Here is a 25,073-nt window from a genome sequence, read left to right on the forward strand (position 1 = left end):
CATAAAGGGAATAATGAAGGTTCACAGAATGTCAGAGCTGAAGGGACCCTTAGAAAATGAACATTAAGCATTAGAAGTAAGAGGGATCATTACACAGGGACTTTTGCTTTTCAGTGTTTGAAGGAAATCTAGAAGCTAAAATATCAGCATTACGCAAGTAAAATGCATTTTTTTACTTACTTGGAAGAGGACTGGTAAACATCACTTTGCAAAGTGAAGCTATTGACCATTTATTGGCTTATTTCATATGTTGTGAAGGGGTTGGATACAATGGAGTTTAATGGAAAGAATGATAGATCTGGAATGAAAACATTTTTTAGAAATTTGCAAATATCAGGAAAAATTGTCATCTCTTTGGATGACAGTTTCAGGATCTTAAAAATATCTTAACAGGTCAGATTAATAGACTACCACTCTGGTGCAGGCCCTTACCTTTTCTCATCTAAACTAGTAGTCTGCTATTGAATCGACCTGTCTCAGGTCTCTCTTCTCTCCACACCAACTTCCACTCAGCAGTCAAACTGATTTTTCTAAAACAAAGGTCTGCCCATGCCATCCCCCTACTCTATTGACTTTCTTGATCTTCAGGATCAAATATAAAATGTTCCTTTTGGCATTTGAAAACCCTTTGTAACCTGGATCCTTTCTACTTTTCAATCTTATACTTTACTCCTCCATTTTTCCAGGATCCAGTGACACTGGTTTCCCTGGTGTTCCTCCCACAAGATTCTCATTTACTGACTAAAGGCATATTCTCTGTCTCCTGGCTTCCCTGGTTTCCTTTAGATCTGACCTAAAATCTCATCTTTTATAGAAAACACTCTTATTGCTAGTGCCATCCTCCTGTGCTTTATTTCCAATTTATTTTGTATCTTTTTGTAAATAGTTGTTTGCATTTTTCCTCCCCCTTTAGAATGTGAACTCCTGGAGAGCTGAACTGTTTTTTGCCTCACACATTATAGGGAACAAAAAAAAAATACTTGCTGAATTGCCTTGTTGACATAATAACAGTATAGAATCTAGTGAGACGGAATTTAATAGAAGTAAATATGAAAACATAGGGAAGACAGATTTAGGACTAAGAAGTCTTTGAAGCTGCCTAGTATAATTCCTCATTTTACAGATGTGGAAACTAAGGCCAAGATAAGTAAAATGATTTTCCCAAGGTCACATAGGTGGTAAGAGACCAAGGAGGGATTTGACTATGGGTTCTCTCTACTGTATCTGTTTTCAAGGATAAAATGGGCATGACTAGGCAAAGATTTTCTAAAAACAGATATAGATTTAGTCAGATTGAGGTTAAAAAAAAAGCTCATTCAATGGCAATGTTGGAAAAATATGGAATTAACTTTTGTGATGGACTTATCATATAGAATGTGATCCACTCACGACAGAGTTGATAGTGTTGGAACAAAGACTGAAACACATTTTTTGTTATTATTATTTGGGGGAGGGTGCAGGGCAAGTGGGGCTGGGTGGCCTGCCTGGGGCCACAATAGCAGGGTGATCATTGGGTGTCTGGGGCCGGATTCGGACCCAGCTGCTCCTGTCTCAAGGGCCAATGCTCTGTCTGCCACCCAGCCACCCCCTACTATTATTACTATTTTATTTTATTTTGGGTCTTTTTTTTTTCTTCTTTTTGGTTTTCGTAGGGCAGTAGGGATCAGGTGGCTTGCATGTCACATGGCTGGGTGATTATTGGGTTTATGAGGCTGGATATGGGCTTGGATGCTCGTGGCTCCAGGGCTGGTGCTTCATCCATTGCACCACCTGGCCATACCTACAATTATTACTATTATTTTTTTAATTTTAATTTTTTTCTCCCCCCTTTACTTTTTTTGCCCAAGCAAGTCCATCTATATTCATGGGGGGAGGGGTATTTTGTTTACTTGTAAACAAGTATATTTTATTAATGTAAAGAAAAACATTTGTACAAAATGAGAATAAAAAATAAATTAAAAAAAAGCTCATTTATAGGCTGCATTAATTAAAGAATAACAGAGGTGATTCTTACACTCTATTTCTCTCTCTCAACTGTTTCACAAGAATTATCATTATTTTGGGGGTCCATATTTGGGAAGAATACTAATAAACTGGAGCAACAAATAGGAAGAGGAAGAAGAATGAAGGCTTTGCTATATGATGATTGGTTTCCAGAATGTTAATATTTAACTTGAGATGTGAGGAAATGTGTTTGTCGGGGAGGGGAAAGTGAAGCCCAAGATATCTGTTTTAAAGAATATGAAAGGATATTATATGAAAGAGGGATTAGGTTGTTCTGCTTCATATTTATTCCATCAGAATGTAAGCTACTTCAGAACAAGGACTATTGCTATTTTTATATAGTAGAGCCCTGGCATAGTGCCTTTTATCTGGGAGGCTCTTCATGAATGCAAATTGAATATAATGGAATTGGTGACAGAAGGAGAAGTTATGAATCATCAAATGAAAGTTTTATTTAAATAGTTTTAAATCCAACATGGAGAAAAGCACCCTAACAGTTAGAGATTTCTGGGGGTAACATGATTGCCTCAGTAGGAACAGAAGGACAAGACCTTCAACTGAAGGTCAAATATCCACTTCTCAGGGATATAGAGGGAATGAACTAAGTGTCCTCTAAGGTTTCTCTGAATTCTGTGATTCTATGACCTTAGTGTGACTTTAGTCAAGTTGCTTCATCCTTCTGAGCCTCAGTTTTCTCAACTGTAATAGGACCTGTCCTGTCTTAGAAGTTGTTGTGAGGTTCAAATGAGATAATTCACATAAAACACTTCTTAAATAATATAGCATAACTACTATTGCTATCATTGGAGATTCATTTTTAAGTTAGTAATTGAAAATGGTGGTGAGAAAGAATAATTTTTTTACCATGACATCAGTAAACAACAAAAAAAATGTTTAATTTCTTTTTTTTAGAATATTATCCAGTGGTAACCATTCCAGTGGGAGCACGAAGTATTGAAATACAGGAATTACAGATATCTGCAAGTTATCTTGTAGTTCGCAATCTAAATAAAAAATATTATCTCACAAGAGATTGGACTATTGATTGGCCAGGGGAGTTCCAATTTGCTGGAACTGTGTTTGATTATCAGCGTCCTCTGAACCATCCTGAACGTCTGTATGCAGCAGGACCCACAAATGAGACACTGGTCTTTGAAGTAAGCTGCTTCTATTGATTTTGACTTTCATATCTATTGCAAATCAGCCTGGACAGCTATCATTCTTCACCATGGCTCTCAGATGGATGAAAGCAGGTGTGGGGAACATTTTTTTTCTGCCAAGGGTCATTTGGATATTTAAAATATCATTTGTGGGCCATGCAGAATTATCAACTTTAAAATCATTCTGCTATATTTAGTCAAACATTTAATTAATTCATCCCTAAAAAGTTCCTATATTTATTGAATTTTGAGTCCCAGTCATGTTGACCTAGCAGTGCCAGATGAAATGATTTCATGGACCTTATATGGTTCCCCATCACCTCCAGAAACAAATGCAAATACTTTGTTTTGTGTTTAGAGCCCTTCATAACTGCCCCCCTCTGATCTTTCCAGTCTTCTTATACCTTTATTCCCTAACATGTACTCTACTATCCAGTAACACTGGCCTCCTTCCTCCCTGTTCTACAAAAAAGACACTCCACCCATCAGCTCTGGGCATTTTCTCTGGTTGTCCATCATGCTTGGAGCATTCTCCCTCCTCATTTTTTCCTATTAGCTTCCCTAGCTCCTTTAAATCTCATCTAAAATCCTCGCCCCAGGGTTAAAGACTAGTAAAAAAATACCCCCCAAAATAAAAAATCCACTGTGCTATGATTCTATTCAGGATTGATAAGGCTTCCAATCATTCCATATGGAATTCAGATGACCTTATATTAGCTCATATACTGTCAGAGATAATAGATTGGGTCAAAATGATGCCATCATTTGTTGGCACAGGTTCCATTGATTGGAAGAGAGACAATAATAATCTAATCCCTTAGTTGATGAATGTACCTCACAAAGTTTTCTGTGACTTTCATACAGTTATCTCAATTCTTTCTTATCATATCTCATTGATGAGAATAGCATCAAGTATCCTCAGAAAGTTTTTGTTTGATGTATGTTGCCCTTTGGATAGTGTTTCAAATGTACAGCCTTCTTAGGCAGTGGCCAGTTTAGCAGGGATATCCCCAGGGGAAAGAGCATTGAACTAGGAATTCAGAGTCTTGGGGTATAGAATTTGGGGAAAATGGATTTAAACCTGGGAGGGGGGGGCCTCTGGTTTTAGGATGATCTATTTTTAGAGAAGGGATATGAAACAAAGAGAGGTAAAAGTGATTTGGTCAACATCACACAGGTATAATTGAAAGGGAGATATGTGTACATATTCTTTGACTCTAAAGTCAGTACTCTTTTTTTCTTTTTGCTTTTTAATAGTATTTTAAAATTATTTTCTCAATTATATATGATGAAAATTTTCACATTCATTTTGAGGTCCAAATTTTTCTCTTTTCTCTCTCTTTCCTGCCCTCTTTTGAAAACAGTAGCCAGTTTGATATAGTTTATACATGTGTTATCATGTAAAAATATTTCTATATTAGTCTCAATTGTGGAAGAAGAAACAGATCAAAAGAAAAATAACCATGAGAAAGAATGAAGTAAATGAAAAAAGTTCTTCAGTCTACATTCAGAGTCTATAAGTTACTTGATGATGATGATTGGTGTTGTTCTTTCAAGATTGAAGAAGATGACATCATATAAATGATGGCATGACTTGCATATTATGTTGATGATAGTGAGAGGAGTATTGTACAAAGCATTATCATAATGCCTGGCAGAGCACCAGCATGATAATTTTATGGTGAAAAACTTGAGACAGTATGGTAGAGATAACCTCTCTCAATAGATTAATCATCAGGACAGGGATTTTATGACAATAGTCTTTCAACAGTAAGGTAAAGCTAGCATGTTGCATGATGATCCTCCTGGTTCTGCTCATTTCACTTTGTGCTAACTTATACAAGTCTTTTCAGGTTTTTCTGAAATCTGTCTGTCCATCATTTCTCATTGCATAATAATATCCCATTATATTCATGTCCCATAGCTTGTTCAGCCATTTCCCAATTGATGAACATCCATCCCCTCAACTTTCAATATTTTTCCACCACTAAAAGGATTGCCATTAACATTTTTGCCCAGATAGGTTCCTCCCCCTTTTTATGATCTCTTTGGAATATAGACATAGTAGTCTTTTGCTGGATCAGAATATTCAGTTTTATAGCCCTTTTGGTATAGTTCCAAGTTGATCTCCAGAATGGTCAGACAGTTCACAATTCCCCCAACAGTGCATTAGTATCCCAATTTTCCCATGTCCTTTCCAACATTTATTATTTCCCTTTTCTGTCATATTAGACAATCTAATAGGTTTAAATCTATTGTTTAAATGAGCATTGCTCTGAACAAATGTCTTTTGGAACATTTCTTCATATGCTTACAAAAAAAATTGCCTATTCATTTCCTTTCACCATTTGTCAACTGGAGAATGGTTTGTATTCTTATAAATTTGACTTAGTGCTCCATATTGAAGCCTTTATCAGAGATATTTACTGTAAAGATTATTTCCCAGCTTTCTGCAAAACCAGTACTCTTTCTATTGAACCAGGTTACCTCATCCTCTCAAATTATGAAAAATTGTTTGTGTGACTTGGACTCGATAAGCTCTAAAGCCCCTTCCAGCTTTGACTTTTCTCTTATCTAATTGCTCTTCCAGTGCTTACTTGTTTCTAAAGTCCCTGCTAACTTTGACTTTTTCTGCCCCACGTTTTAAAGCATCTTTCAGTTCTACCTTACTCTATTTGGTATTCTAAGGACTTTTCTAGCTCTGATAACTGTTTTATATTCTGAGTCCTTTTTGCGCTGACAAGCTACATTTCTTGTTCTAAGGGTTCTTTTCTGCTCTAAAATTCTCCACAAATGATTCTAAGTTCCCTGCCAGTTCATATATCCTATGCACTATGTTCTAAGACCCTTCTATCTGGTGTGATAGCCCCTACTATGCGCCATTTTCCAGTATTGATTGCATCTTCACTCCTCCTCCAATAAATGGTTGAGGTAGGGATGTTGGAATACTTCTTGCTTCTCATTGACTTTTTCCAGGTTCTCCCCCTGCCTCCATCACTTAGTAAACTCTCCTTTGAGATTGATTTTTACCACCTAATTAAAACCCTGGTACCTATTGTCTACAGACCTTCCGGTCCTTCTTCCTTCCTCAATGAGTTCAGTTCCTAAATTGCAGTTTTTCTCTCTTCCCTAACTACTACCCTTATACTTGGGAGCTTCAACATATAATATTGACTTTCTCAGACACTAATTTCCCAATTTTTTTTAATCTAATCATTTTTCATGACCTACTCTCTCACATCATTTCAGCCATATTCAAAGATGATCATACCTTTGATCTTGCTATCAGCCACAAATGCATCATTCCAATATTTAAGATTACACTAATATTATTTAACAATAATCTATTGGTTTCTCTGACTCTGCCTTCCTTAACAAAACTGTATTTTTGATCTACATTATGACCTCTAATCCCTTGATCCTTCAATTCTCTCCCAGGCCATCTTTTCTACACTAGCCACTCTCTCCTCTTTTCCCCATCTTGGTGAACCTGTTAAACTCTATACTGTACTCCCATGAGTTCCTGGCCCTCTTTAAAAAAAATCATATTGCTGATTGCACTCTGCCATCTTAGTTCACTCTATCTTGGTTCACTCCACCATCCTCCATTTTACTCTTACATTTGTGATGATGTGAAAAGTCTTGCTGCTGTTCTGATTGAGTCCACTATAAGTATGTGTTACATCTCCTCAACTGGGCTGCTAGGCAGTGCTATTAAACCTCCTTTTTCAATTCACTCTCCCATTCTCCACAATAGTCTTCCAAACTTTTTTCATCTTTCCTCAACTCTCCCATGGTTCCTTGCCCCCCCAAGTCTCTCTGCTGAGAACTTTGTCATTTTTTAGAGAAAAAATTGATGCCTTTTCCCAATGAACTTTTCTTCCCTCTTCCTCATCTCATCATTCAGATGCCATCTGTAACAATCTCCTTTTTCATCTCTGTTTCACACAAGGAGGTGACCTCACTCCTTACCAAGACTCATCTCTTTATCTGTACTGTTCCATCCTGTCTCCTCCATCAGATTGCCTTTTCTGCCATATCCACTCCTATCACTTATTTTCACTCTCACATTCTGCTTCTTCTTCTTTTCTGCCTACCCTCCCCCATCCTTAAGAAAACCTCCCTTAATCCCTCTATCCCAAATAACTATCATCCTTTATCTCCTTCCTTGTGTAGATAAGCTCTTTGAAAAAGCCATTTACAAAAGGTGACTCTACTTTCTCTCCTCTCACTCTCTCTCAATCCTTCAAAATCTGACTTCTGACCTTATAATTCCACTGAAATAGCTTTTTCTCTATGACTTCCTAATTGTCTAATCCAGTGACCTTTTCTCAATCATCACTATTCTTCACCCCTCTCTGCAGTCTTTGACACCACTGATGACCTTTTCTCTTTAGGTTTTTAGGACATCAGTTCTCCTCCTTCCTCTTATCAGTTTCCTTTGCTGGTTTCTCATTCAGATTGTGTTTTCTATTCCTTGGGACTTCTTTACTTGATTTTCTCATTAGGGACCATGAATTGAACTAATATCTCTCTGAAGATGATCCTTAAATCGACTCGTCATGCCCTCATATTTCTGCTGTCTGCCAATCTTGAATCTCTGTCTGGATGTCCAATAGTTATTTTAAACTCACTAAGTGCAAAATAAAACTCATCATCCTTCCACTTAAACCCATCCCATTCCTAACTTCCTTATTATTAGAGGACAATACTAACCTCCTGGCCATTAAACTCACAATCTGGGTGTCTTCCTCCCCCTCCCCCCACCACTATCTCTTTTTTAAAAAATTTTTTTTTATATATTTAAGGCAATGCTCAAGATCACACAGCTAGGCAATTATTAAGTGTCTGAGACCAGATTTGAACTCAGGTCCTCCAGACTCCAGGACTCTTCACTATCTCTTACCCCTGTATCTAATCTGTCAATTTTACTTTTGTAACATTTCTCAAATATGCCCCTTTCTCTCCTCTAACCCTGCTACCACTGCCCAGGTGCAGGCTCTCATCACTTCACTCTTGGACTATTACAGTAACCAGGTGGTTGTGGTGGGTGGTCTGTTTCTCTCAAGTCTCTGCCCACTCCTGTTCATTCTCTATTTAGCTAGGTGATTTTTCTAAAGCACAGATCTGAAAATATCACACACATGCTCTAACCCTACTCAATAAGCTCCATTGGCTCCCTATCATCTTCAGAAACAAATACTTTGTTTTGTGTTCATAACTGCCCCTTCTGATCTTTCCACTCTTCTTATACCTTTATTCCCTAACGTGTACTCTACATGGCCTCCTCCCTACCTGTTTTACAGAAAAGGCACTCTACCCATTACCTCTGGACATTTTCTTTGGTTGTCCTTCATGCTTGGAGCATTCTCCCTCCTCATTTCTGTCTACTAGCTTCCCTGGCTCCTTTGAGTCTCATCTAACAATCCCCTTTCCTACAAGAAGCCTTATCTAAGAGCCCTCTTAATTCTAGTGCTTTACTTCTTTTAATTATTTCCTATTTATACTGTATAATGCATGTGTGTGTGCATGTTTATTTGCTTGACTTCCCCATTAGTTTGATCTTTTGCCTCTTTTTTTATTCTTAATCCAATGTCTGACATATGATAGGGAGGGGGAGAGTTAATAAATATTTATTGACCATCTGCTAAAATGACAGAGAGAAGTTAGGTAGAGAGAACCTTCATATCTCATCTCAGCTTGTTTCCAACCCTGCTGTCAACATCTTTCTAAATACAATTAAACACTTCTCTATAACAGAGAAGAATGTTGACTCACAAAGCTTTCATTTGGTATCATTTATATTTCTGGTTCAGATAGTTATTTGAAATAAAGGTAAAAAATAATCCATCTTCTCAAAGGGCTCACAAACAAATTGTTAGAAGTTTGCATATGTCATGTATGATACTCTGTTGTGAAATGGAGATTACCCCTTCTAGGGAAGAGATTGATGTGGACAGACAACTGGGAAGGGAATTGGTAGCAATAGATTCTAGAACATGTTGATTGTGTGTAGTTTGAGCTAGAAGAAAATGTCATCAGAAGGATCTGAAGCCCTGAACCCACCTCTTTGGGGTTTTTTTGAATCCAAAGGACAATGACAATGTTAAATGGATTGGAAACCAGGCCATATGAGGATCACAAAGATCTGGGATGTTTTTAGCCTGTAGAAAGGTTTCATTAAATAACTTGAGATTGTTTGACTAATTCAGTTCCCACTGGTTACCTTGACCAAAGGTTGATTGAATAGACCTTAAAGATAACGTCCATTCCAGATTTGAAATATGGAAAGACTTTCTGGAAGAAGGAAAATTGAAGTTGGAAAGAAGGGAATAGCAACTGAAGCAGAAGGAACGTGAGCAATGGCACAGAATTGGAAAGTGTTTTGTTGTACCCAGGCAATAAAGAACATTCCAGTTTGGCTAGAGTTGTATACATGGAAAGGAGTACGATAGGTTGAGACTGAAAAGTTTTGGAAGAGTGGAATTGTGGAGAGCCTTGAATACTTGGAAAGTTTGAATTTTATCCCATAGACAGTAAGCAATTACTGAAGTATTTTTAACACAGGAATGATAAGATCATTTATGTGCCTAAGGATGATTAATAAATACAGACAGATACAGTTTGGAAGGGCAGAAAGACCTAGCATTTGGAAGTCTAGTGGTCTGGCTATTTTAGTCTCTTGGAATCACTTTATTTGATCATTTAATATTTAAATTACACATTATTGTTTCTAGGGGAGTTGACAAATTCCTTAAAGTGCCCACATCACCCAGGGATCCTCGGTCTGAGAGGTTTGGGGAAAGTCAAAATGACTTTAAACAGAAACCTAATTTTTCTCAACCACAGAATGTCAGTGTCTATGGAATCCATGGCTTCCAATCTAAATAAAGCTCAAATGACTGTATGTGCCAGGAATATGGATGATACCAAAATGAGAGCTTTGTGAGCCAACACCCTTCTCTGTAATAGAAAAATGTTTAATTTGTATCTAGAAGGATGCTGATAGAAGTATTGGAAAGAAGCTGAGATAAGATATGAAGGTCATCTCTACCCAACTTCTCTCTGTTTCTTTGTGTTTCCCTTGTGTGTATGTGTCTCTGTTTATGTGATGTATGCAGCTGGTAAGTTTGGAGGAAAGCAGATTAGTCCTACCTCTTCAATAGTTCATTTCTCTCTCTTTCTGTGTGTGTGTGTGTGTGTGTGTGTAAATGCACTACTATGGAGAAGAGACAAATTATCTTTCCCTCTAAAGGGAAAACTCCCTCAAACTTATCTTTCTTTTGAATGTATTTATCATGATCTAATCATGCAAATTTGTCATCTGAATTATTTTTAGTGCTTCCATCTCCTCCACCATAACTTATCCAAATCAGCTTCCAATTCTTATTTCTTTTGCCAATTCTTATTGATTATACCTTAATGATATCTCCCTTATGGAAAAGGAGATATCCTCCCTATTCTCCAGTTTCTGGCCTTCATCACCTCCTCACTTCCCCTTAATAGCCAGTTTGTCTCTGCCTCCAATTTCACCCCTCTCCAATCCATCTTCTGCATAAATACCAAAATAATCTTCTCAGACACTTTGACCATGTCACTTCCAAGTCAAAGGATCTTCAGGAGACCTGGGATAAAATAAAAGCTCTTTAGACAAGCATTTAAGTCCCTAGACCACTGGACTTAAAATCCAAAGATCCAAGGTCAAATTAGCTTTAGATACTTAACTTGCTGTGTGACCCTTAAACTATTTGCCTCAGTGTCCTCATCTGTAAAATGGGGATAATAATAGCTTACTACTCCTTGGGATTTTTGTGAGGATTAATATTTATCCTTACAGCATGATAATATTTACAAAGAACATAGAGTTACACATGCTAATTATCATGATTGCTGTTGTTATTCCACAGATTCAACCTCCTTTCTCCTGCCCATTTGGCAAGCTATCTGCCTGCCTATGAATCCTTTCCTTCCTCATCTCTGCCTATTCAATTCATTATCTTTCTTCAAAGTTTCACTCAGATACTACCTTCTTAATAAAACCTTTTCTAAAACCTTCATTTTTTAAAAAAATCAATTTTATTTTATTTTTAGTTCTTGATTCTTACCCCTTCTCTACCCATTAAGAAAGCAAGAAAAACAGAAACCATTACAAATATGTATAGGCAAGCAAATCAAATTTCCCCTTTAGCTATCTTTTTCTATGTTTATATATATAAATTCAACATATATATGTAGCATATAATCTCTATGCTATTCATAATATATATACATATATATGTATATATATATATACGTTTCTATCTGTATTGTAAGTCCATCAGTTGTCTATTTGGAGAAGATAGCATATTTCATCATGCATCCTCTGGAACTATAGCTGGTTGTTGTGTTGATCAGAGTTCCTAAGTCTTTTAAATTTGTTGATTACCCCCCCTTCCAGTTTTTATTATTTTATTTTTCCTCAATTACCTTTTGTTTTGTGTGTGTGTGTGTGTATGTGTGTGTGTGTGTGTGTGTGCGCGCACGCATGCGTGTGTGTGTGTGTGTGTGTGTGTGTGTGTGTGTGTACAATTTATGTTTGGGCTCTCAGTAAAAGATAAGGGCCTTGGGGACAGACATTGTTTTTGTCTTTGTATCTCTAGCATCTTGCACATAATAGCAGAATAATAAATATTTATTTAGAAATGAACTGAAATTAACTGAATCACAGAATTATTAAAATATCCCAGTTTTGCTACTGACTACCTGTATAATTTTGGGGAAATCATTTCTGTGCTCTGGACTTTACTTCCTCACTTTTAAAATGAGTTTATATAGATAGAAAATGTCAGGACCAAGATTTGAACTAATTCTCAAAGGCCAGGTCCAACACTTTCTGCTATGCTATCTAGCCTAACAAAATGACTTTTGTTTGGACACAAGTTGTGGTTGAATGACTTAAGAGTTCTTTCTCCCTCCTGAGAGATTTTGTGATTCTCATTATCCCCTGTTCCACTGAAACTATAACTGGAATAGGACAATCACTTTAGAATACTGGATGTATTCTGAAAAATTTTAATCCAATAAGAGGAATGTAATGGAAATAGTGAGGGACTGGAGAAGACACCACATAAGGATTGATTGAAGAAAATGGGGATGTTTAGCCTGAAGAAAAGAAAGCTTAATGAGTAAATTCAAATATTGGAAGAGGGATTAGACCTATCCTGCTTAGCCAGAACTAGAAGATCTGGGAAGATAGAAAAGACAAATTTCAACTTGAGAGCTTGATCAGTAAAACAGCAAGCATTTTTTAAGCTCCAACTATGTACCAAACTGTTTCTATCAAACATTTTTGGGATTGTTTTTCTGTATGAAAAACTCTCTTAAATAAGAATTATTTGAAATGTGAGTCTGATTGCCTAATCCCCTCCCTCTTTGCCTCCTGATAGTTCTCTCTCTCTGTGTGAAATGATCTTTCATTGACATTGTTTGTATCTTATATACACAGTTTTGTTTTGTTTTTTTGACATTTTCTCTCCTGTTAGAATGTGAACTCTTGAAGGACAGGGCCTGTCTTTTTGCCTCTCTTTATATCTAAATCACTTAGCAGTGTCTGGTACATATTTCTATTGAGTTGTTTCAGTCATGTTGACTTTCTGTGACCTCTTTTGGGGTTTTCTTGGCAAAGATGATGTAGGGGTTTGCCGTGTCCTTCTCCAGCTCATTTTACATATGAGGAAACTGAAGCAAACAAGCATGGTCTTGCCCTGGGTTGTACAGCTAGTAATTATATGAGGATAGATTTGAACTCAGGAAGATGAGTCTTTCTGACTTCAGACCCAGAACTCTATCCACTGTGCCAACTAGCTGCCCAGGAAACTTTGTTGTTTATTCATTTCAGTCATGTCTGATTCTGTGTGACCCCATTTGGAGTTTTCTTGGCAAAGATACTGGAGGGGTTTGCCATTTTTTTTCTCCAGCTCATTTTACAGATGAAGAAACTGAGGCAGAGTGAAATGACTTGCCTAAGGTCATGCATCTAGTGAGTGTCTGAGTTCAGATTTGAACTCAGGTCCTCCTGATTGCAGGCCTGGAACTCTCTTCACTGTACCAACCAGAGACCCTTGGACCATAGTAAGTGTTTAATAAATACTTGCTGACTTTTGAGTGGTGGATATTAGAATGATTGAACTCAGTGGACACAGAAGCCAGCACTAATATTTTGGGATTCTGGTGGATGGGAAAGTGGAATGAGTAACATGATAGAGTGAAAAGAACATAGAATTTGGAGTCTAAAGACGGGTTTAAATCTCTCTTCTGCCCCTAATCTGTTGCATCCTTGACCTAGTCATTAGCCTCTCTAAATCTTAATTTTCTCCTGTAGAAAAATGAAGGAATTGAATGAAGTGATCTGTCAGGTCTCTTCTAATTCTCAACCCCAGGATTCTACTATCTAAAGATGTGTCACCAGGGGTATATGAGAGTCAGATTTTGTTGAAGTATACAAGTAGGGGTGATTTGAGAAATATGGAAAGGTGGATAACATTTGATTTTGAAAAGAGTCTGAAATGTATTCACCAGCTTACAGCAATAATGACAACAACAAAAGTTCAGTTGTCATTATCTGCTTTTGCTGGTTGAACCAAACATTTGTAGAAACCCCATACCCAGATGGTGGAGAGGAGGCAAGGAGATAAATTTCAAAGTGGTGGAAACACAATAACCTAGAATCAAAACTTAATTTTACATATGGCTGTGGTAAAACTGTCATGTCATCTGAAGTGGAGACATGTAAAGAATCCTAGTCCATTTGAGAGTTTTATGCCTTCCCCTCAAGAGACTTGGAGGTAATTTAAGGTCATTGACTTTGTTCTTTGTTCAAGTTACTTGCCGACCACTGTTGGGGATCAGCATTGGTTGTGCAGAGATCCAAACTAGTTTAAGTTTGGTTGGAGGGTTCATTTGCGAAGGGGGGGCATCCTTCTGTGGCTCCAGAATATGTGGCCTCCTGTAAGGACCATGATAAATGCTCATACAAGTGCCAAGCTCTTTATCAAGACTCCAGGTGTGAGCTGAGGGCCAGGAAATTGACTGTGAGTGTTCCATTATAAAGTAACTGGATGCCTGTCTGATAAACAGCATGAATGATGCCATGATAGCCTAGCTTCCTGTTCTATTAATGAAATTCAATCTCTTGTATTTATTAATTAGTGCCTCTGCCTTCCTCTTTCATTCTATCTCCCTTGTTAAAACTTTTTTCCACCTTAGTAAAATCAAAAAATGTTTAACTCTTTTAAAACTGGTTCCTATTCTCTAATGAACAACCAAGGAGAATTCTATAGTTCTGTAGTGGCATTGTGGAGTAAGTGAGTGATAAGATGGAATGTCTGAAAGTACTGTGAAGTAGAAAGAGCCCTGGGCTGTGAGATCAGAGATCTGGAACTGAGCCCTCGGTTCTATTGCTAGTTTTGTCTGACTCCCAGGGAAGTCGCTTATTCTCTATAATCTTCATTGCCTTTCTGTGAAAAGTAAGAGAGCAATGATAGCCAAAGACTCTTCCAGCTTTGATGTTCTGTGTTCTATGTTCTAAGACCACTTTCAGGGATGATGTTTTAAATTCTATATCCTAGTGGTCTTCCCAGCTTTGACATGGGAATCTGGAAATGGAATGCTATGGGTGAGGAACAGGAAAGAGACTAGTGTTTTATGTGTTCTACAGGTTCTATGTGTTCTATGTTCTACAGGTCCCCTTGGCTCTGGGATCCCTTGGGTCTGATTTCATAAACTATTTGATGCAAATGTGACTAAAGCATTCAGGGCAAGATGATAAATGTGGTTTTTGTACTCCTACAAAAGGTCTTTATTGATTTCCCCAAGCTGCCAGTGCCCCCTGAAATTGTTTTGTATTTATTTATATGTATATGAACACCCATGCAATGGTTCTCCAAATAATGTTCAAGTAATAATTAATAATATTACTCACCATATCAGGGATTCTGATTCTGAACCCCTCTGAGCAGGGATTCTGATCACAGATCCCAGTCCTTTCCACCTTAGTAGAGAGTTTAAATGAGTCGCTTTGACCAAAAACTGTTCATACTCTGGGCTCCCACCATCTGGTGCTGAATTTTACAGATATTTAGAGTGATCCTCAGAGAACCAGCATTTGGGGTTAGAAGGCTGGATTAGAATCCAGGATCAACTGCTAACTAGCCATGTGACTACTTTATCTCTCTGAACCTCAGTTTCACCATCTATAAAATTATGGAGTTAGATGAAGTGATTTCAAATGTCTTTTCTAGCTCAAATATTCTGTGACCTTTATGGAATTTTGTGGACATTCCTAGTCTTTTGAATGATAGATGCTTCAAAGACCAGCTAGTCCATCCCTCACATTTTATAAATGAGTAAATTGAGGCACAGAGAGGCTAAGTGATTTGCACTGGGTACACAAGAGTACTATGGAGTTTGAACATGTACTCCCACACTGGTTCAACAGTGTTGCTGTTGGAGAGTGATTTCTAAGGTGGACAGAATAAAGTAAAAGAGTTTGCCTCTGAGGAAAAGAAGGAATTGCTTTGTCTTTTGAATCTGGTACAAAGTAAGAGAAGACGGGTGAAGATTTTGAGAGGTCTTGATGTATGAATGAATGGAAAGGTAGTAGCTCACTTTGGATGACATTTATCCTAGTAAAGTAGGAGATGAGATCATTGGAGAAAGCCATTTGGGAGTGGAGAGATCAAATTCTTTCCCATCTTCTGAGAAGAACCCAGAGTCATCAAGGATTCAGAAGAGAATTTGAGAGGAGCTATATAATATGATTTATAATGTTGTATAAAATTTATGATTTATAAAGTTTTTTAAAGTTTGTGATTTATAAAGTTTTATAAGGTTTATAATTTGTAAAGTTTTACAAAGTTTATAATTTATGGGGTGGCTAGGTGGTGCAGTGGATAGAGCACCAGCCCTGCAGTCAGGAGTACCTGCGTTCGAATCCGGTCTCAGACACTTAATAATGACCTAGCTGTGTGGCCTTGGGCAAGCCACTTAACCCCATTGCCTAGCAAAAACCTAAAAAAAAAAACCCAAACAAACAAACAAAGTTTATAATTTATAAAGTTTTATTGTAATTGTTTTTCCAGGAATGACTTACTTCTGAAAAGTGGCACAAAATCATTCAGTCAATAAACATTTAAGTGCTTACCTTTTACCAGATATTAGTCTACACATTGTGGATACAAATATGAAAAACAGACAGCTCCTATCCTCAGGAACAATTTAATGGGGGAAGGCAAACCCCCCAAAAAGAAAAGCTGATGATACCAGGATTTGTGGGATGGGAGGAGGAAGGTAAATTCAAAGGAGTATAGCCTGGGTGGAAATGAAGAGGTCATCTGGGAGCTCCCCTTAAATGGAGATCTGGGAAAGAGCTCATTGCTCTTTCTTCAAATCAGAGGTGCAGAGGGTATGATGAGGTATAAGTGCCAAGGCTGACTACCTTGCAGGATGATGAGCTTCATGATGAGGTTTCTGAGAGAATGATGGAGAAGTTCAAAGGTGGACAGTTGGGTTGGAAACAGGGACATCATCATTAACATGAAAAACTAGAAAAGAACATTCATATCATGCTGTAGGAGAATGGATTACAGATGGATACTCTGAACTTGGCACTGGAGTCCAGAAAATATGAAGAGTTTCAGAGCAAGGTTCCAATATCATATCTGCAGGATTTGTAAAGAGGCATGGAGATGAATCACGTAGGATGAGAAGGCTTGGATGGAGTGACAGTGAAATAAGTACCAATGCTAATTGTAATCAAGGATGAAAAACCTAGCATATAAAATATGTTTTAGAGTCACATATCCTTGGAGCAAGAAAAATTCAATTTCCTCATTTTCTAGAAAAGAAAAAAATAGACTTAGGATAAGGGACTTACTTCAGATCATACATTTGGTTTGTGGTTAAAGTTCAGACTTTAATTCAGCACTTCTTGTTCCAACTTCAGCACTCCTTCCCTTATGCCACATATGATATCTACCTAACAAAATGAAAACCATATCTATATAATCATAAACATATAAACTTAAAGCATGTCAACTTTACTGTTTTATGAAATATATTTTCCACTTTAATTCCTTTTAAAATATTTTATTTTATTTAACATTTAATAGCATTTTTCCAATTATGTATAAAGATAGTTTTCAACATTCACTTTTATAAGAATTTGATTTCCAACTTTTTACCCCTCTCCTCTCCCCAAGACAGCAAGAAATCTGACGTAGATTATACACATACATTCATATTAAAAATATTTCCATATTAATCATTATAAAAGAAGAATCAGAACAAAAGAGAAAAGCCATGAGAAGGAAAAAAGAAAAACAAAACAGAAGTGAAAATAGCATAGTTTGATCTGCATTCAGACTCCAAAGTTCTTTCTTTGTGTATGAATAGCATTTTTCCATCATGAGTCTTTTAGAATTGTTTTGGATCATTGTATTGCTGAATTTATTACAGTTGATCATTGAACGATGCTGCTGTAACCATGCAATGTTCTCCTAGCTTTGCTCATCACTCAGCTTTAGTTCAGGTAAATATTTCCAGTTTTTCTGAAATTCACCTGCACTTCATTTTCATTAGCAGTATAATATTCCATTACATTCATGTATACAACTTGACCCATTTCCCAACTGATGGGCATCCCTTCCATTTCCAATTCATTGCTACCACAAAAAGAAATACTGTTTATACTTTTGTATATGTAGATCCCTTTCCCTTTTTTATGAACTCTTTGGGATATAGACCTAGTAATTACATTGCTGGATCAAAGAGTGTGCAATTTTACAGAGTTCCAAATTGCTCTCTAGAATGGTTGGATCAGTTCACAACTCCAACAACAATGCATTAGTGTTCCAATTTTCCCATATCTCCAACATTTATCATTTTAACTTTTTGTTGTATTAGCCAATCTAATAGGTATGAGGTGATATTTCAGATGTTTTAATTTTAAGGGGGTTTTTTTTTTGAGACTTTTTTTAGGTTTTTTTTTTGTAAGGCAAACGGAGTTAAGTGGCTTGCCCAAGGCCACACAACTAGGTAATGATTAAGTATTTGAGACCGGATTTGAACCCAGGTACTCCTGACTCCAGGGCCAGTGCTTTATCCACTACGCCACTTAGCTGCCCCTAATTTTAAATTTTAATGAATAGTGACATAGAGCATTTTTTCATGTAACTATAAATAGCTTTAATTTCTTCAACTAAAAACTGCCCTTTCAAGTACTTGACAACTTATCAATTGGGGAATGGCTTGTATTCTTATAAATTTGATGTAGTTCTCTATATGTTTAAATATGAGACCTTTAACAGAAACATTGGCTGTAAAAATTATTTCCCTGATTTCTTCTTTCATTCTTATTTTGGTTACATTGACTTTGTTTGGTTTAATTTAACTTATCCATTTTGCATTTCATAATATTCTCTATCTCTTGTTTGGTCAAAAACTTTTTCCTTCTCAATAGATCTGAGAAACAAATTATTCCTTGCCCTCCTTATTTGCTTATGGTATCACTCTTTATGTCTAAGTCATGTAACTTTATCTTGGTACTGCGTGTGAGATGTTGGGATGATATACCTAGTTTCTGCCATATTGTTGTCTAGGTTTCCCAGAAGTCTTTGTCAAATAGTGAACTTAAAGAAGCTGGAGTCTCTAAGATTATCAAACAGCCGATTACTATAGTCATTTATTACTGTCTTGTGTACCTAATTTATTCCACTGATCCACCATTCTATTTCTTAACCAGTATCAAATAGCTTTGATGATTGCTACTTTATAATATCGTTTGGTATGTCTAAGCCATCTTCCTTAGCATTTTTTATTAATTCCTTGATATTCTTGACTTTTGTTCTTCCAGATGAATTTTGTTATTATTTTTCTGGCTCTATAAAATATATTTTTGGTAGTTTGTTAGAGTACTGAATAAATAAATTAATTTAAGTAGAATTATCATTTTTATTATATTAACTTGGCCTATCCAAGAGCAATTGATATTTTTCCAGTTACTTATATTTGACTTTATTTGTGGGAAAAGTTTTTTGTAATTATGTTCATATAGTTTCTGGGTTTGTCTTGACAGGTAGACTCCCTAATATTTTATATTGTTATTATAAGTGCAATTTCTATTTCTAACTCTAATTGCTGACTTCATTGGAAATATACAGAAATGCTGATGATTTATATCGATTTATTTTATGTATATTACAAATTTGCTTAAGTTGTTAGTTTTTTGAAGTGATATTTTTGCTGATATTCTAGGGCAGGGCTGTCCAAAGTTACTTTTAAAAGTTTTTATTGAAACAATAGATAATTTATTTTTGATGTGCCATTTTAATGAGAAATCTGCGGTAGCTCAGCTTCATTTACTAAAAGCATTTAGCAAATCGACTGACCCGCATAAAATCACCCTGCGGACTTCATTTGGGATAGTCCTGTTCTAGGGTTCTCCAATGTGCCTCATATCAAACTGAGAGTTTTATCTCCTATCTCCTATCTGCCTATTTTAATTCCTTCAATTTCTTTTCTTCTCACTGCTAAAGCTAACATTTCCAATATAATATTGAATAATACTGTTGATAATGGGCATCCATGGTTCAAAACAATCTTATTGGGAAACTTTCGTGCTTTTTCCCATTACGTGAAATGCTTACCAATGGTTTTAGAGTCATACTACTTACTTTTAAAGTAAGCTCCATTTATGTCCTTACTCTCTAGGGTTTTTAATAGGAAGGGGTGATTTATTTTGACAAAAACTTTTTCTGCATCTATTGAGATAATCATATGATTTCTGCTAGTTTTGTTATTGATATGGTCAATTATGCTGATAGTTTTCTTAATATTGAACCAATCTTGCATTTCTGGTACAAATCCTCCCTGGTCATAGTGTATTATCCTGGTGATAAAATTGCTGTAATCTCTTTATTAATGTTTTATTTAAATTTTTGCATCAATATTTATTAGGGAAACTCTTCTGTAATTTTTTTCCCCTCGCTTTTTGGCTCTTCCTGGTAGGTATCAGCACTATATTTGTGTCATAAAAGGAATTTGGAAGGACTCCACCTATTTTATCAAATAATTTATTTAGTATTAGAATTAATTGTTCTTTAATTATTTGGTAGAATTCATTTGTAAATTCATCTGGTCCTGGAGATTTTTTCTTTGGCAGTTCATTGATGGCTTTTAAAATTTCTTTTTCTAAAATGGGTTAAGCATTTTGATTACTGATAACCTGGGAAATTTTTAATTTTTAAAAATATTCATTCATTTAACTAAGATTGTGACATTTATTGGCATATTGTTGGACAAAATAGCTCCTAATTTTTTACTTTACTTTCTTCTTCAATGGTGATGAATCCACATTTTCATTTTTGATACTGATAATTTAGTTTTCTTCTTTTTTTTCAAAATCAAATTAGCTAAAGGTTTCTCTATTTTATTATTTTAAAAATAAAACCAGTTCTTAATTATGATTGTAAGTTCAATAGCTTTTTTCCCTACATTCACTTTTTTAAATCTCTCCTCTGACTTTTAGAATTTCTAATTTGATATTTAATTGAGATTTTTAATTTGATCTTTTTCTAGCATTTTTAGTTGCATGCCTAATTATTTGATCTGTTTTTTTTCCTCTATTTTAATCATGTAAGCATTTGAAGATATAAAAATTCCCTTAATAACCGTTTTGGCTATATCCCCATAAATTTTGACATGCTGTCTCCTTATTGTCATTCTCTTTGATGAAATTATTGCTTCTATGATTTTGATCTTTGACCCACTTGTTCATTAGGATTACTTAGTTTCCAATTAATTTTTAATCTAGCTTTTCATAGCCCTTTATTATGTGTAATTTTTATTGTATCATGATCTACATCTGAAAAGGATGCATTTAATATTTCCTCTTTCTGCATTTGATTGTGACCCTAATGCATGGCCAATTTTTGCCTAGGTGCCTTGTACCACTGATTATAAATAGGTTCCTTTCTATCCTCATTCAATTTTACCTAGAAATCTATCATGTCCAACTTTTGTAAAAATTTATTCACCTCCTTAACTTCTTTCTTTGTTATTTTGTGGTTAGATTTAACTAATTCTGAGAGGGGTGGCTGAGTTTCTCCAATAGCATGGTTTTGCAAACTCTTTCTTCCTGTAACTCATTTAACCTCTCCAAGAATTTGGATGCTATACCACTTAGTACATATATGTTTAGTATTAATATTACTTAATTGTTTATGGTATCTTTTAGCAAGATGTCATTTCCTTCATTATCTTTTTAAATTAGATCTATTATTGCTTTTGCTTTGTCTGAGATCAGAATTGCTACCCCTGCTTTTCTTTTTTTTTTTTAATACTTCAGCTGAAGCATAATCTATCTTGTTCCAGCCTTTTACCTTTACCCTATGGGTATCTCTCTGCTTCAAATAGGTTTCTTATAAAAAAAAATATATTATAGAATTCTGACTTTTAATCCACTTTGCTATCTGCTTCTGTTTAGTTTATCCCATTCACAATCAGTCATGATTATTATGTATTTCCCTTTATCCTATTTTTCCATTTTTTCCATCTCTCATTTCACCTGGCTGCCCTTACCAGTGTTTTTCTTTTTACCACAACATCCCTCAGTCTTCCTTCTCTTCTATCAGTCCCTCCCTTTTCTTTCCCCTTTCCACTCCTTCTTCTATCCTCCCTTGTATCCTTCTTCTCTTCCCTCTTTTTTTCTCATTTCTTATCTTATTTCTTTATAAGCTGAATGTGTTATTCCCTTTTTGAGCCAAATCTGATGAGAGTAAGGTTCAAACAATGCTTACTCCCTACCTTCTTTCCCTTTACTGTGATAGGTCTTCTATGCATCTTCATGTGATGCAAATTACCCTATTATGCCTCTCTCTTTCCTCTTCTGTCAGTACAATTCTTTTTTCATATCATTACATCAGTCAACTTATTCTCCAAATCAGCATATTCTCTATGTATACTTCTTTTAACTGACCTAATAGAGATATAGTTCTCAAGATTTACAAGTATCATCTTCCCATGTAGGGATGTAAACTGTTTAACCTTATTGAATAACTTTTGCTTTCCTGTTTACCTTTTTATGCTTCTCTTAATTCTAGTATTTGAAGATCTAATTTTCTTCAGCTCTGGTCTTCTCATTAGAAAAGTTTGAAAGCCCTCCTATTTCATTGAATGTTTACATTTCCCCTAAAAGATTAAGCTCAATTTTGCTGGGTAATTGATTCTTAGTTGTAATATGAGCTTCTTTGTCTTACAGAATATCGTATTCTAAGTCCTCAGATCTTTTCATGCAAAAGCTGCTAAATCCCATATAATCCTGACTGTGGCTCTTTGATATTTGTTTCTTTCTGGCAGCATATTCTCCTTGACTTGATATGGAATTTGGTTAAAATATTCCTTGGAGTTTTCATTTTGTAATCTCTTTCAGGAGATAATAGGAGGATTCTTTAAATGACTTATTTTACTCTCTGATTCTAGGTAATTAGAACAGTTTTCCTTCATAATTTCTTGAGCCTGATATCCAGGCTCTTTTTTTGATCATGTCTTTCAGGTAATCTGATAATTCTTAAATTATCTCTTTTAGATCTATTTTCTAGGTCAGTTATTATGTTTTCTTCTATTTTTCATTCTTTTGATTTTGTTTGAATGAATCTTGATTTCTTAAAGTCATTAGTTTCTGCTTTACCAATTCTCATTTTTCATGAATTATTTTCTTTAATTAGCTTTGTGTCTCCTTTTCTATTTGGCCAATTCAACTTTTAAAGGAGTTATTTTCTTCAATGAATTTTTTTTTTCATTTGATCAATTGTATTTTTTAGGGAATTATTTTCTTCAAATAATTTTTGTTCTTTTCAAGTATTGAAAATATTTCTTCTGCCTCTATTATTTGATTTTTTAAAATCCTTTTTGAGCTCTTCCAAGAAGAATTTTTGGGCTTGAGACCAATTCATATTCCCCTTTGAGGTTTTTCATCTAGACTTTTAGATATTGTTATTCTCTTCTCAGTTTGTGCTTTGATTTTCCCTCTCACCATAGTAGCTTTCTATTTTCTTGCTTACTTTTTAGCCTAGTTTGATACTTTTAAAGTTGAACCCTGCTTTTGTGGCACAGGGGCTTGTCACTGTCTTTCTATCTTCTTGTGCTTCTTGTGCTGGGGGCTAGAGTCCTAGACACTGACTTTCTGCTCCAGGGTCTCAGGTGCAGATTTATCCACTGTACTGGGGTGGCTGGGACCACTTGGACCTGTTGTGCACTGGTTCTGTGGACTGACAATTTTGCCTTCTGTGCTTTGAAGCTTTACAGTATACCTGCTGAGCCAGGATTAAGGGGTCTTGATTACAGAAGAACCTGGAAACCAGCTGTGTTTGGCTGCACTCTCCTTTTACCCAAGTGAGACAGATCTTTCCTGAAGTCCTTCTTTGTCATCATAAGCTGGTTTGCTCCATCTTTTTGTAGGTTCTATTGCTCCATAATCCATTTAGATGCTTCAATTAACGGGTGCTTCTGAGGGAGACTGGAAAGAGCTCAGGCAAGTCAGTTGTACTGATATTTCTCCATCATTTTGACTCTACCCTTTCCATTTTAATTCCTATAAATTCAAGGAAGCATCAAGATATACTATTCATCCTTAGCTATACTTTTAGTCATTAATTTACCATTGTTTTAAATTATGATGTTATAGGCTTATATGTTTACAGGGGTCTACTTCATTCCACTGATTTTTACAGATGATAAAATAGGTCCAGAGAATGTTACATTAAACTTGTCCAAGGGCAGATTGATAGTAAGTAGGAAAAACCAGAATTTAAACTGATATTCTCTGGGGTTAAAGGACCAATTGCTGTAATGACTTTCCCTCATGAACTTCATTTAACACTTTTTTTTCATTTATCCTTCCTTTATTTGGAATTTGATGGTGCCTCAGCTAAATTCTGGACCTATAGTTTGAAGATCTGAATGCAAATCCAACCTTAGACATTTGTTCCCTGTGACCCAGGCCAAGTTTCTTTACCACTGTCTGCCTAGTTTTCTCATCTGTAAAGTGTAGATAATAAAAACCATCTGTTTCCCAGGCTTGTTGTAAAGATAAAATGAAATCTTTGTAAAGCATCTTAAAAACCTTAAAGATTTTTGCTACTATTATCAATGTATGCCATAGCTATCTTGGAAGTAGGGATTAGTATACCTTTTTTAGAGTCTAGATGATCTGGGTTCAAATTTGCCTCTCATGCTTATTATCTATATGTCTATGAATAAGTTACTAATAACCTTTTTCACCTTCAAATTGTTTTCTAAAGTTGAAAGTTACCGATGAGCTGCAGACCAATGAAATCACAAGTCCTTGACATATCATAGTTATCTACACTTTAATCATTTTCTCTGGGTATTAGAAGTTGTATGGAATCAGGGACAATGTTTTATCCTTACTCAGGTTGTATTCATTCTATAGAATATCACCTCCTTGAAGTCTGATTTGTAAATTATTGGTTTGGGTGTCTCTGTGTCTCCCAGTGCCTATTATAGTGCCTTCCAAATGAATTTAGTTATTTTCAATCATGTCCATCTCTTTGTGACGCTTTTGGTGTTTTTCCTTAGAAAGATACTGGAGTGGTTTGCCATTTCCTTCTCCAACTCATTTTACAAATGAGGAAACTGAGGCAAACAGGGTTAAGGGACTTACTCAGGGTCACAAAGCAAGTAAGTATCTGAGTTAGAGTCAGCATTCTAGTCACTCTACCATGTAGGTGCTTTACACATAGTAATCATCCAATGTTTGTTGAGTTGATTGAATTATCTCAGTTCTGGATCTATCTCAGTTAAAAGCAAAGTTCTCTATTCACCATAAATATTTAAAGTTTTATGAATGAATTA

The 25,073-nt window shown here is 35.8% G+C and overlaps 1 protein-coding gene across 1 annotated transcript in view; it reads left to right on the forward strand.

The window, feature by feature from the left end:
* ADAMTS18 (ADAM metallopeptidase with thrombospondin type 1 motif 18) overlaps positions 1-25,073 on the forward strand; it is a 190,268-nt gene that overhangs the window by 127,271 nt on the left and 37,924 nt on the right. Inside the window, exon 16 of the mRNA XM_074203596.1 lies at positions 2,917-3,161. Within this exon, the coding sequence (XP_074059697.1) occupies positions 2,917-3,161 (245 nt within the window). The remainder of the gene's footprint in view (positions 1-2,916; positions 3,162-25,073) is intronic.

Source organism: Macrotis lagotis, chromosome 1, assembly GCF_037893015.1.
Source record: "Macrotis lagotis isolate mMagLag1 chromosome 1, bilby.v1.9.chrom.fasta, whole genome shotgun sequence".
Classification (NCBI taxonomy): domain Eukaryota; kingdom Metazoa; phylum Chordata; class Mammalia; order Peramelemorphia; family Peramelidae; genus Macrotis; species Macrotis lagotis.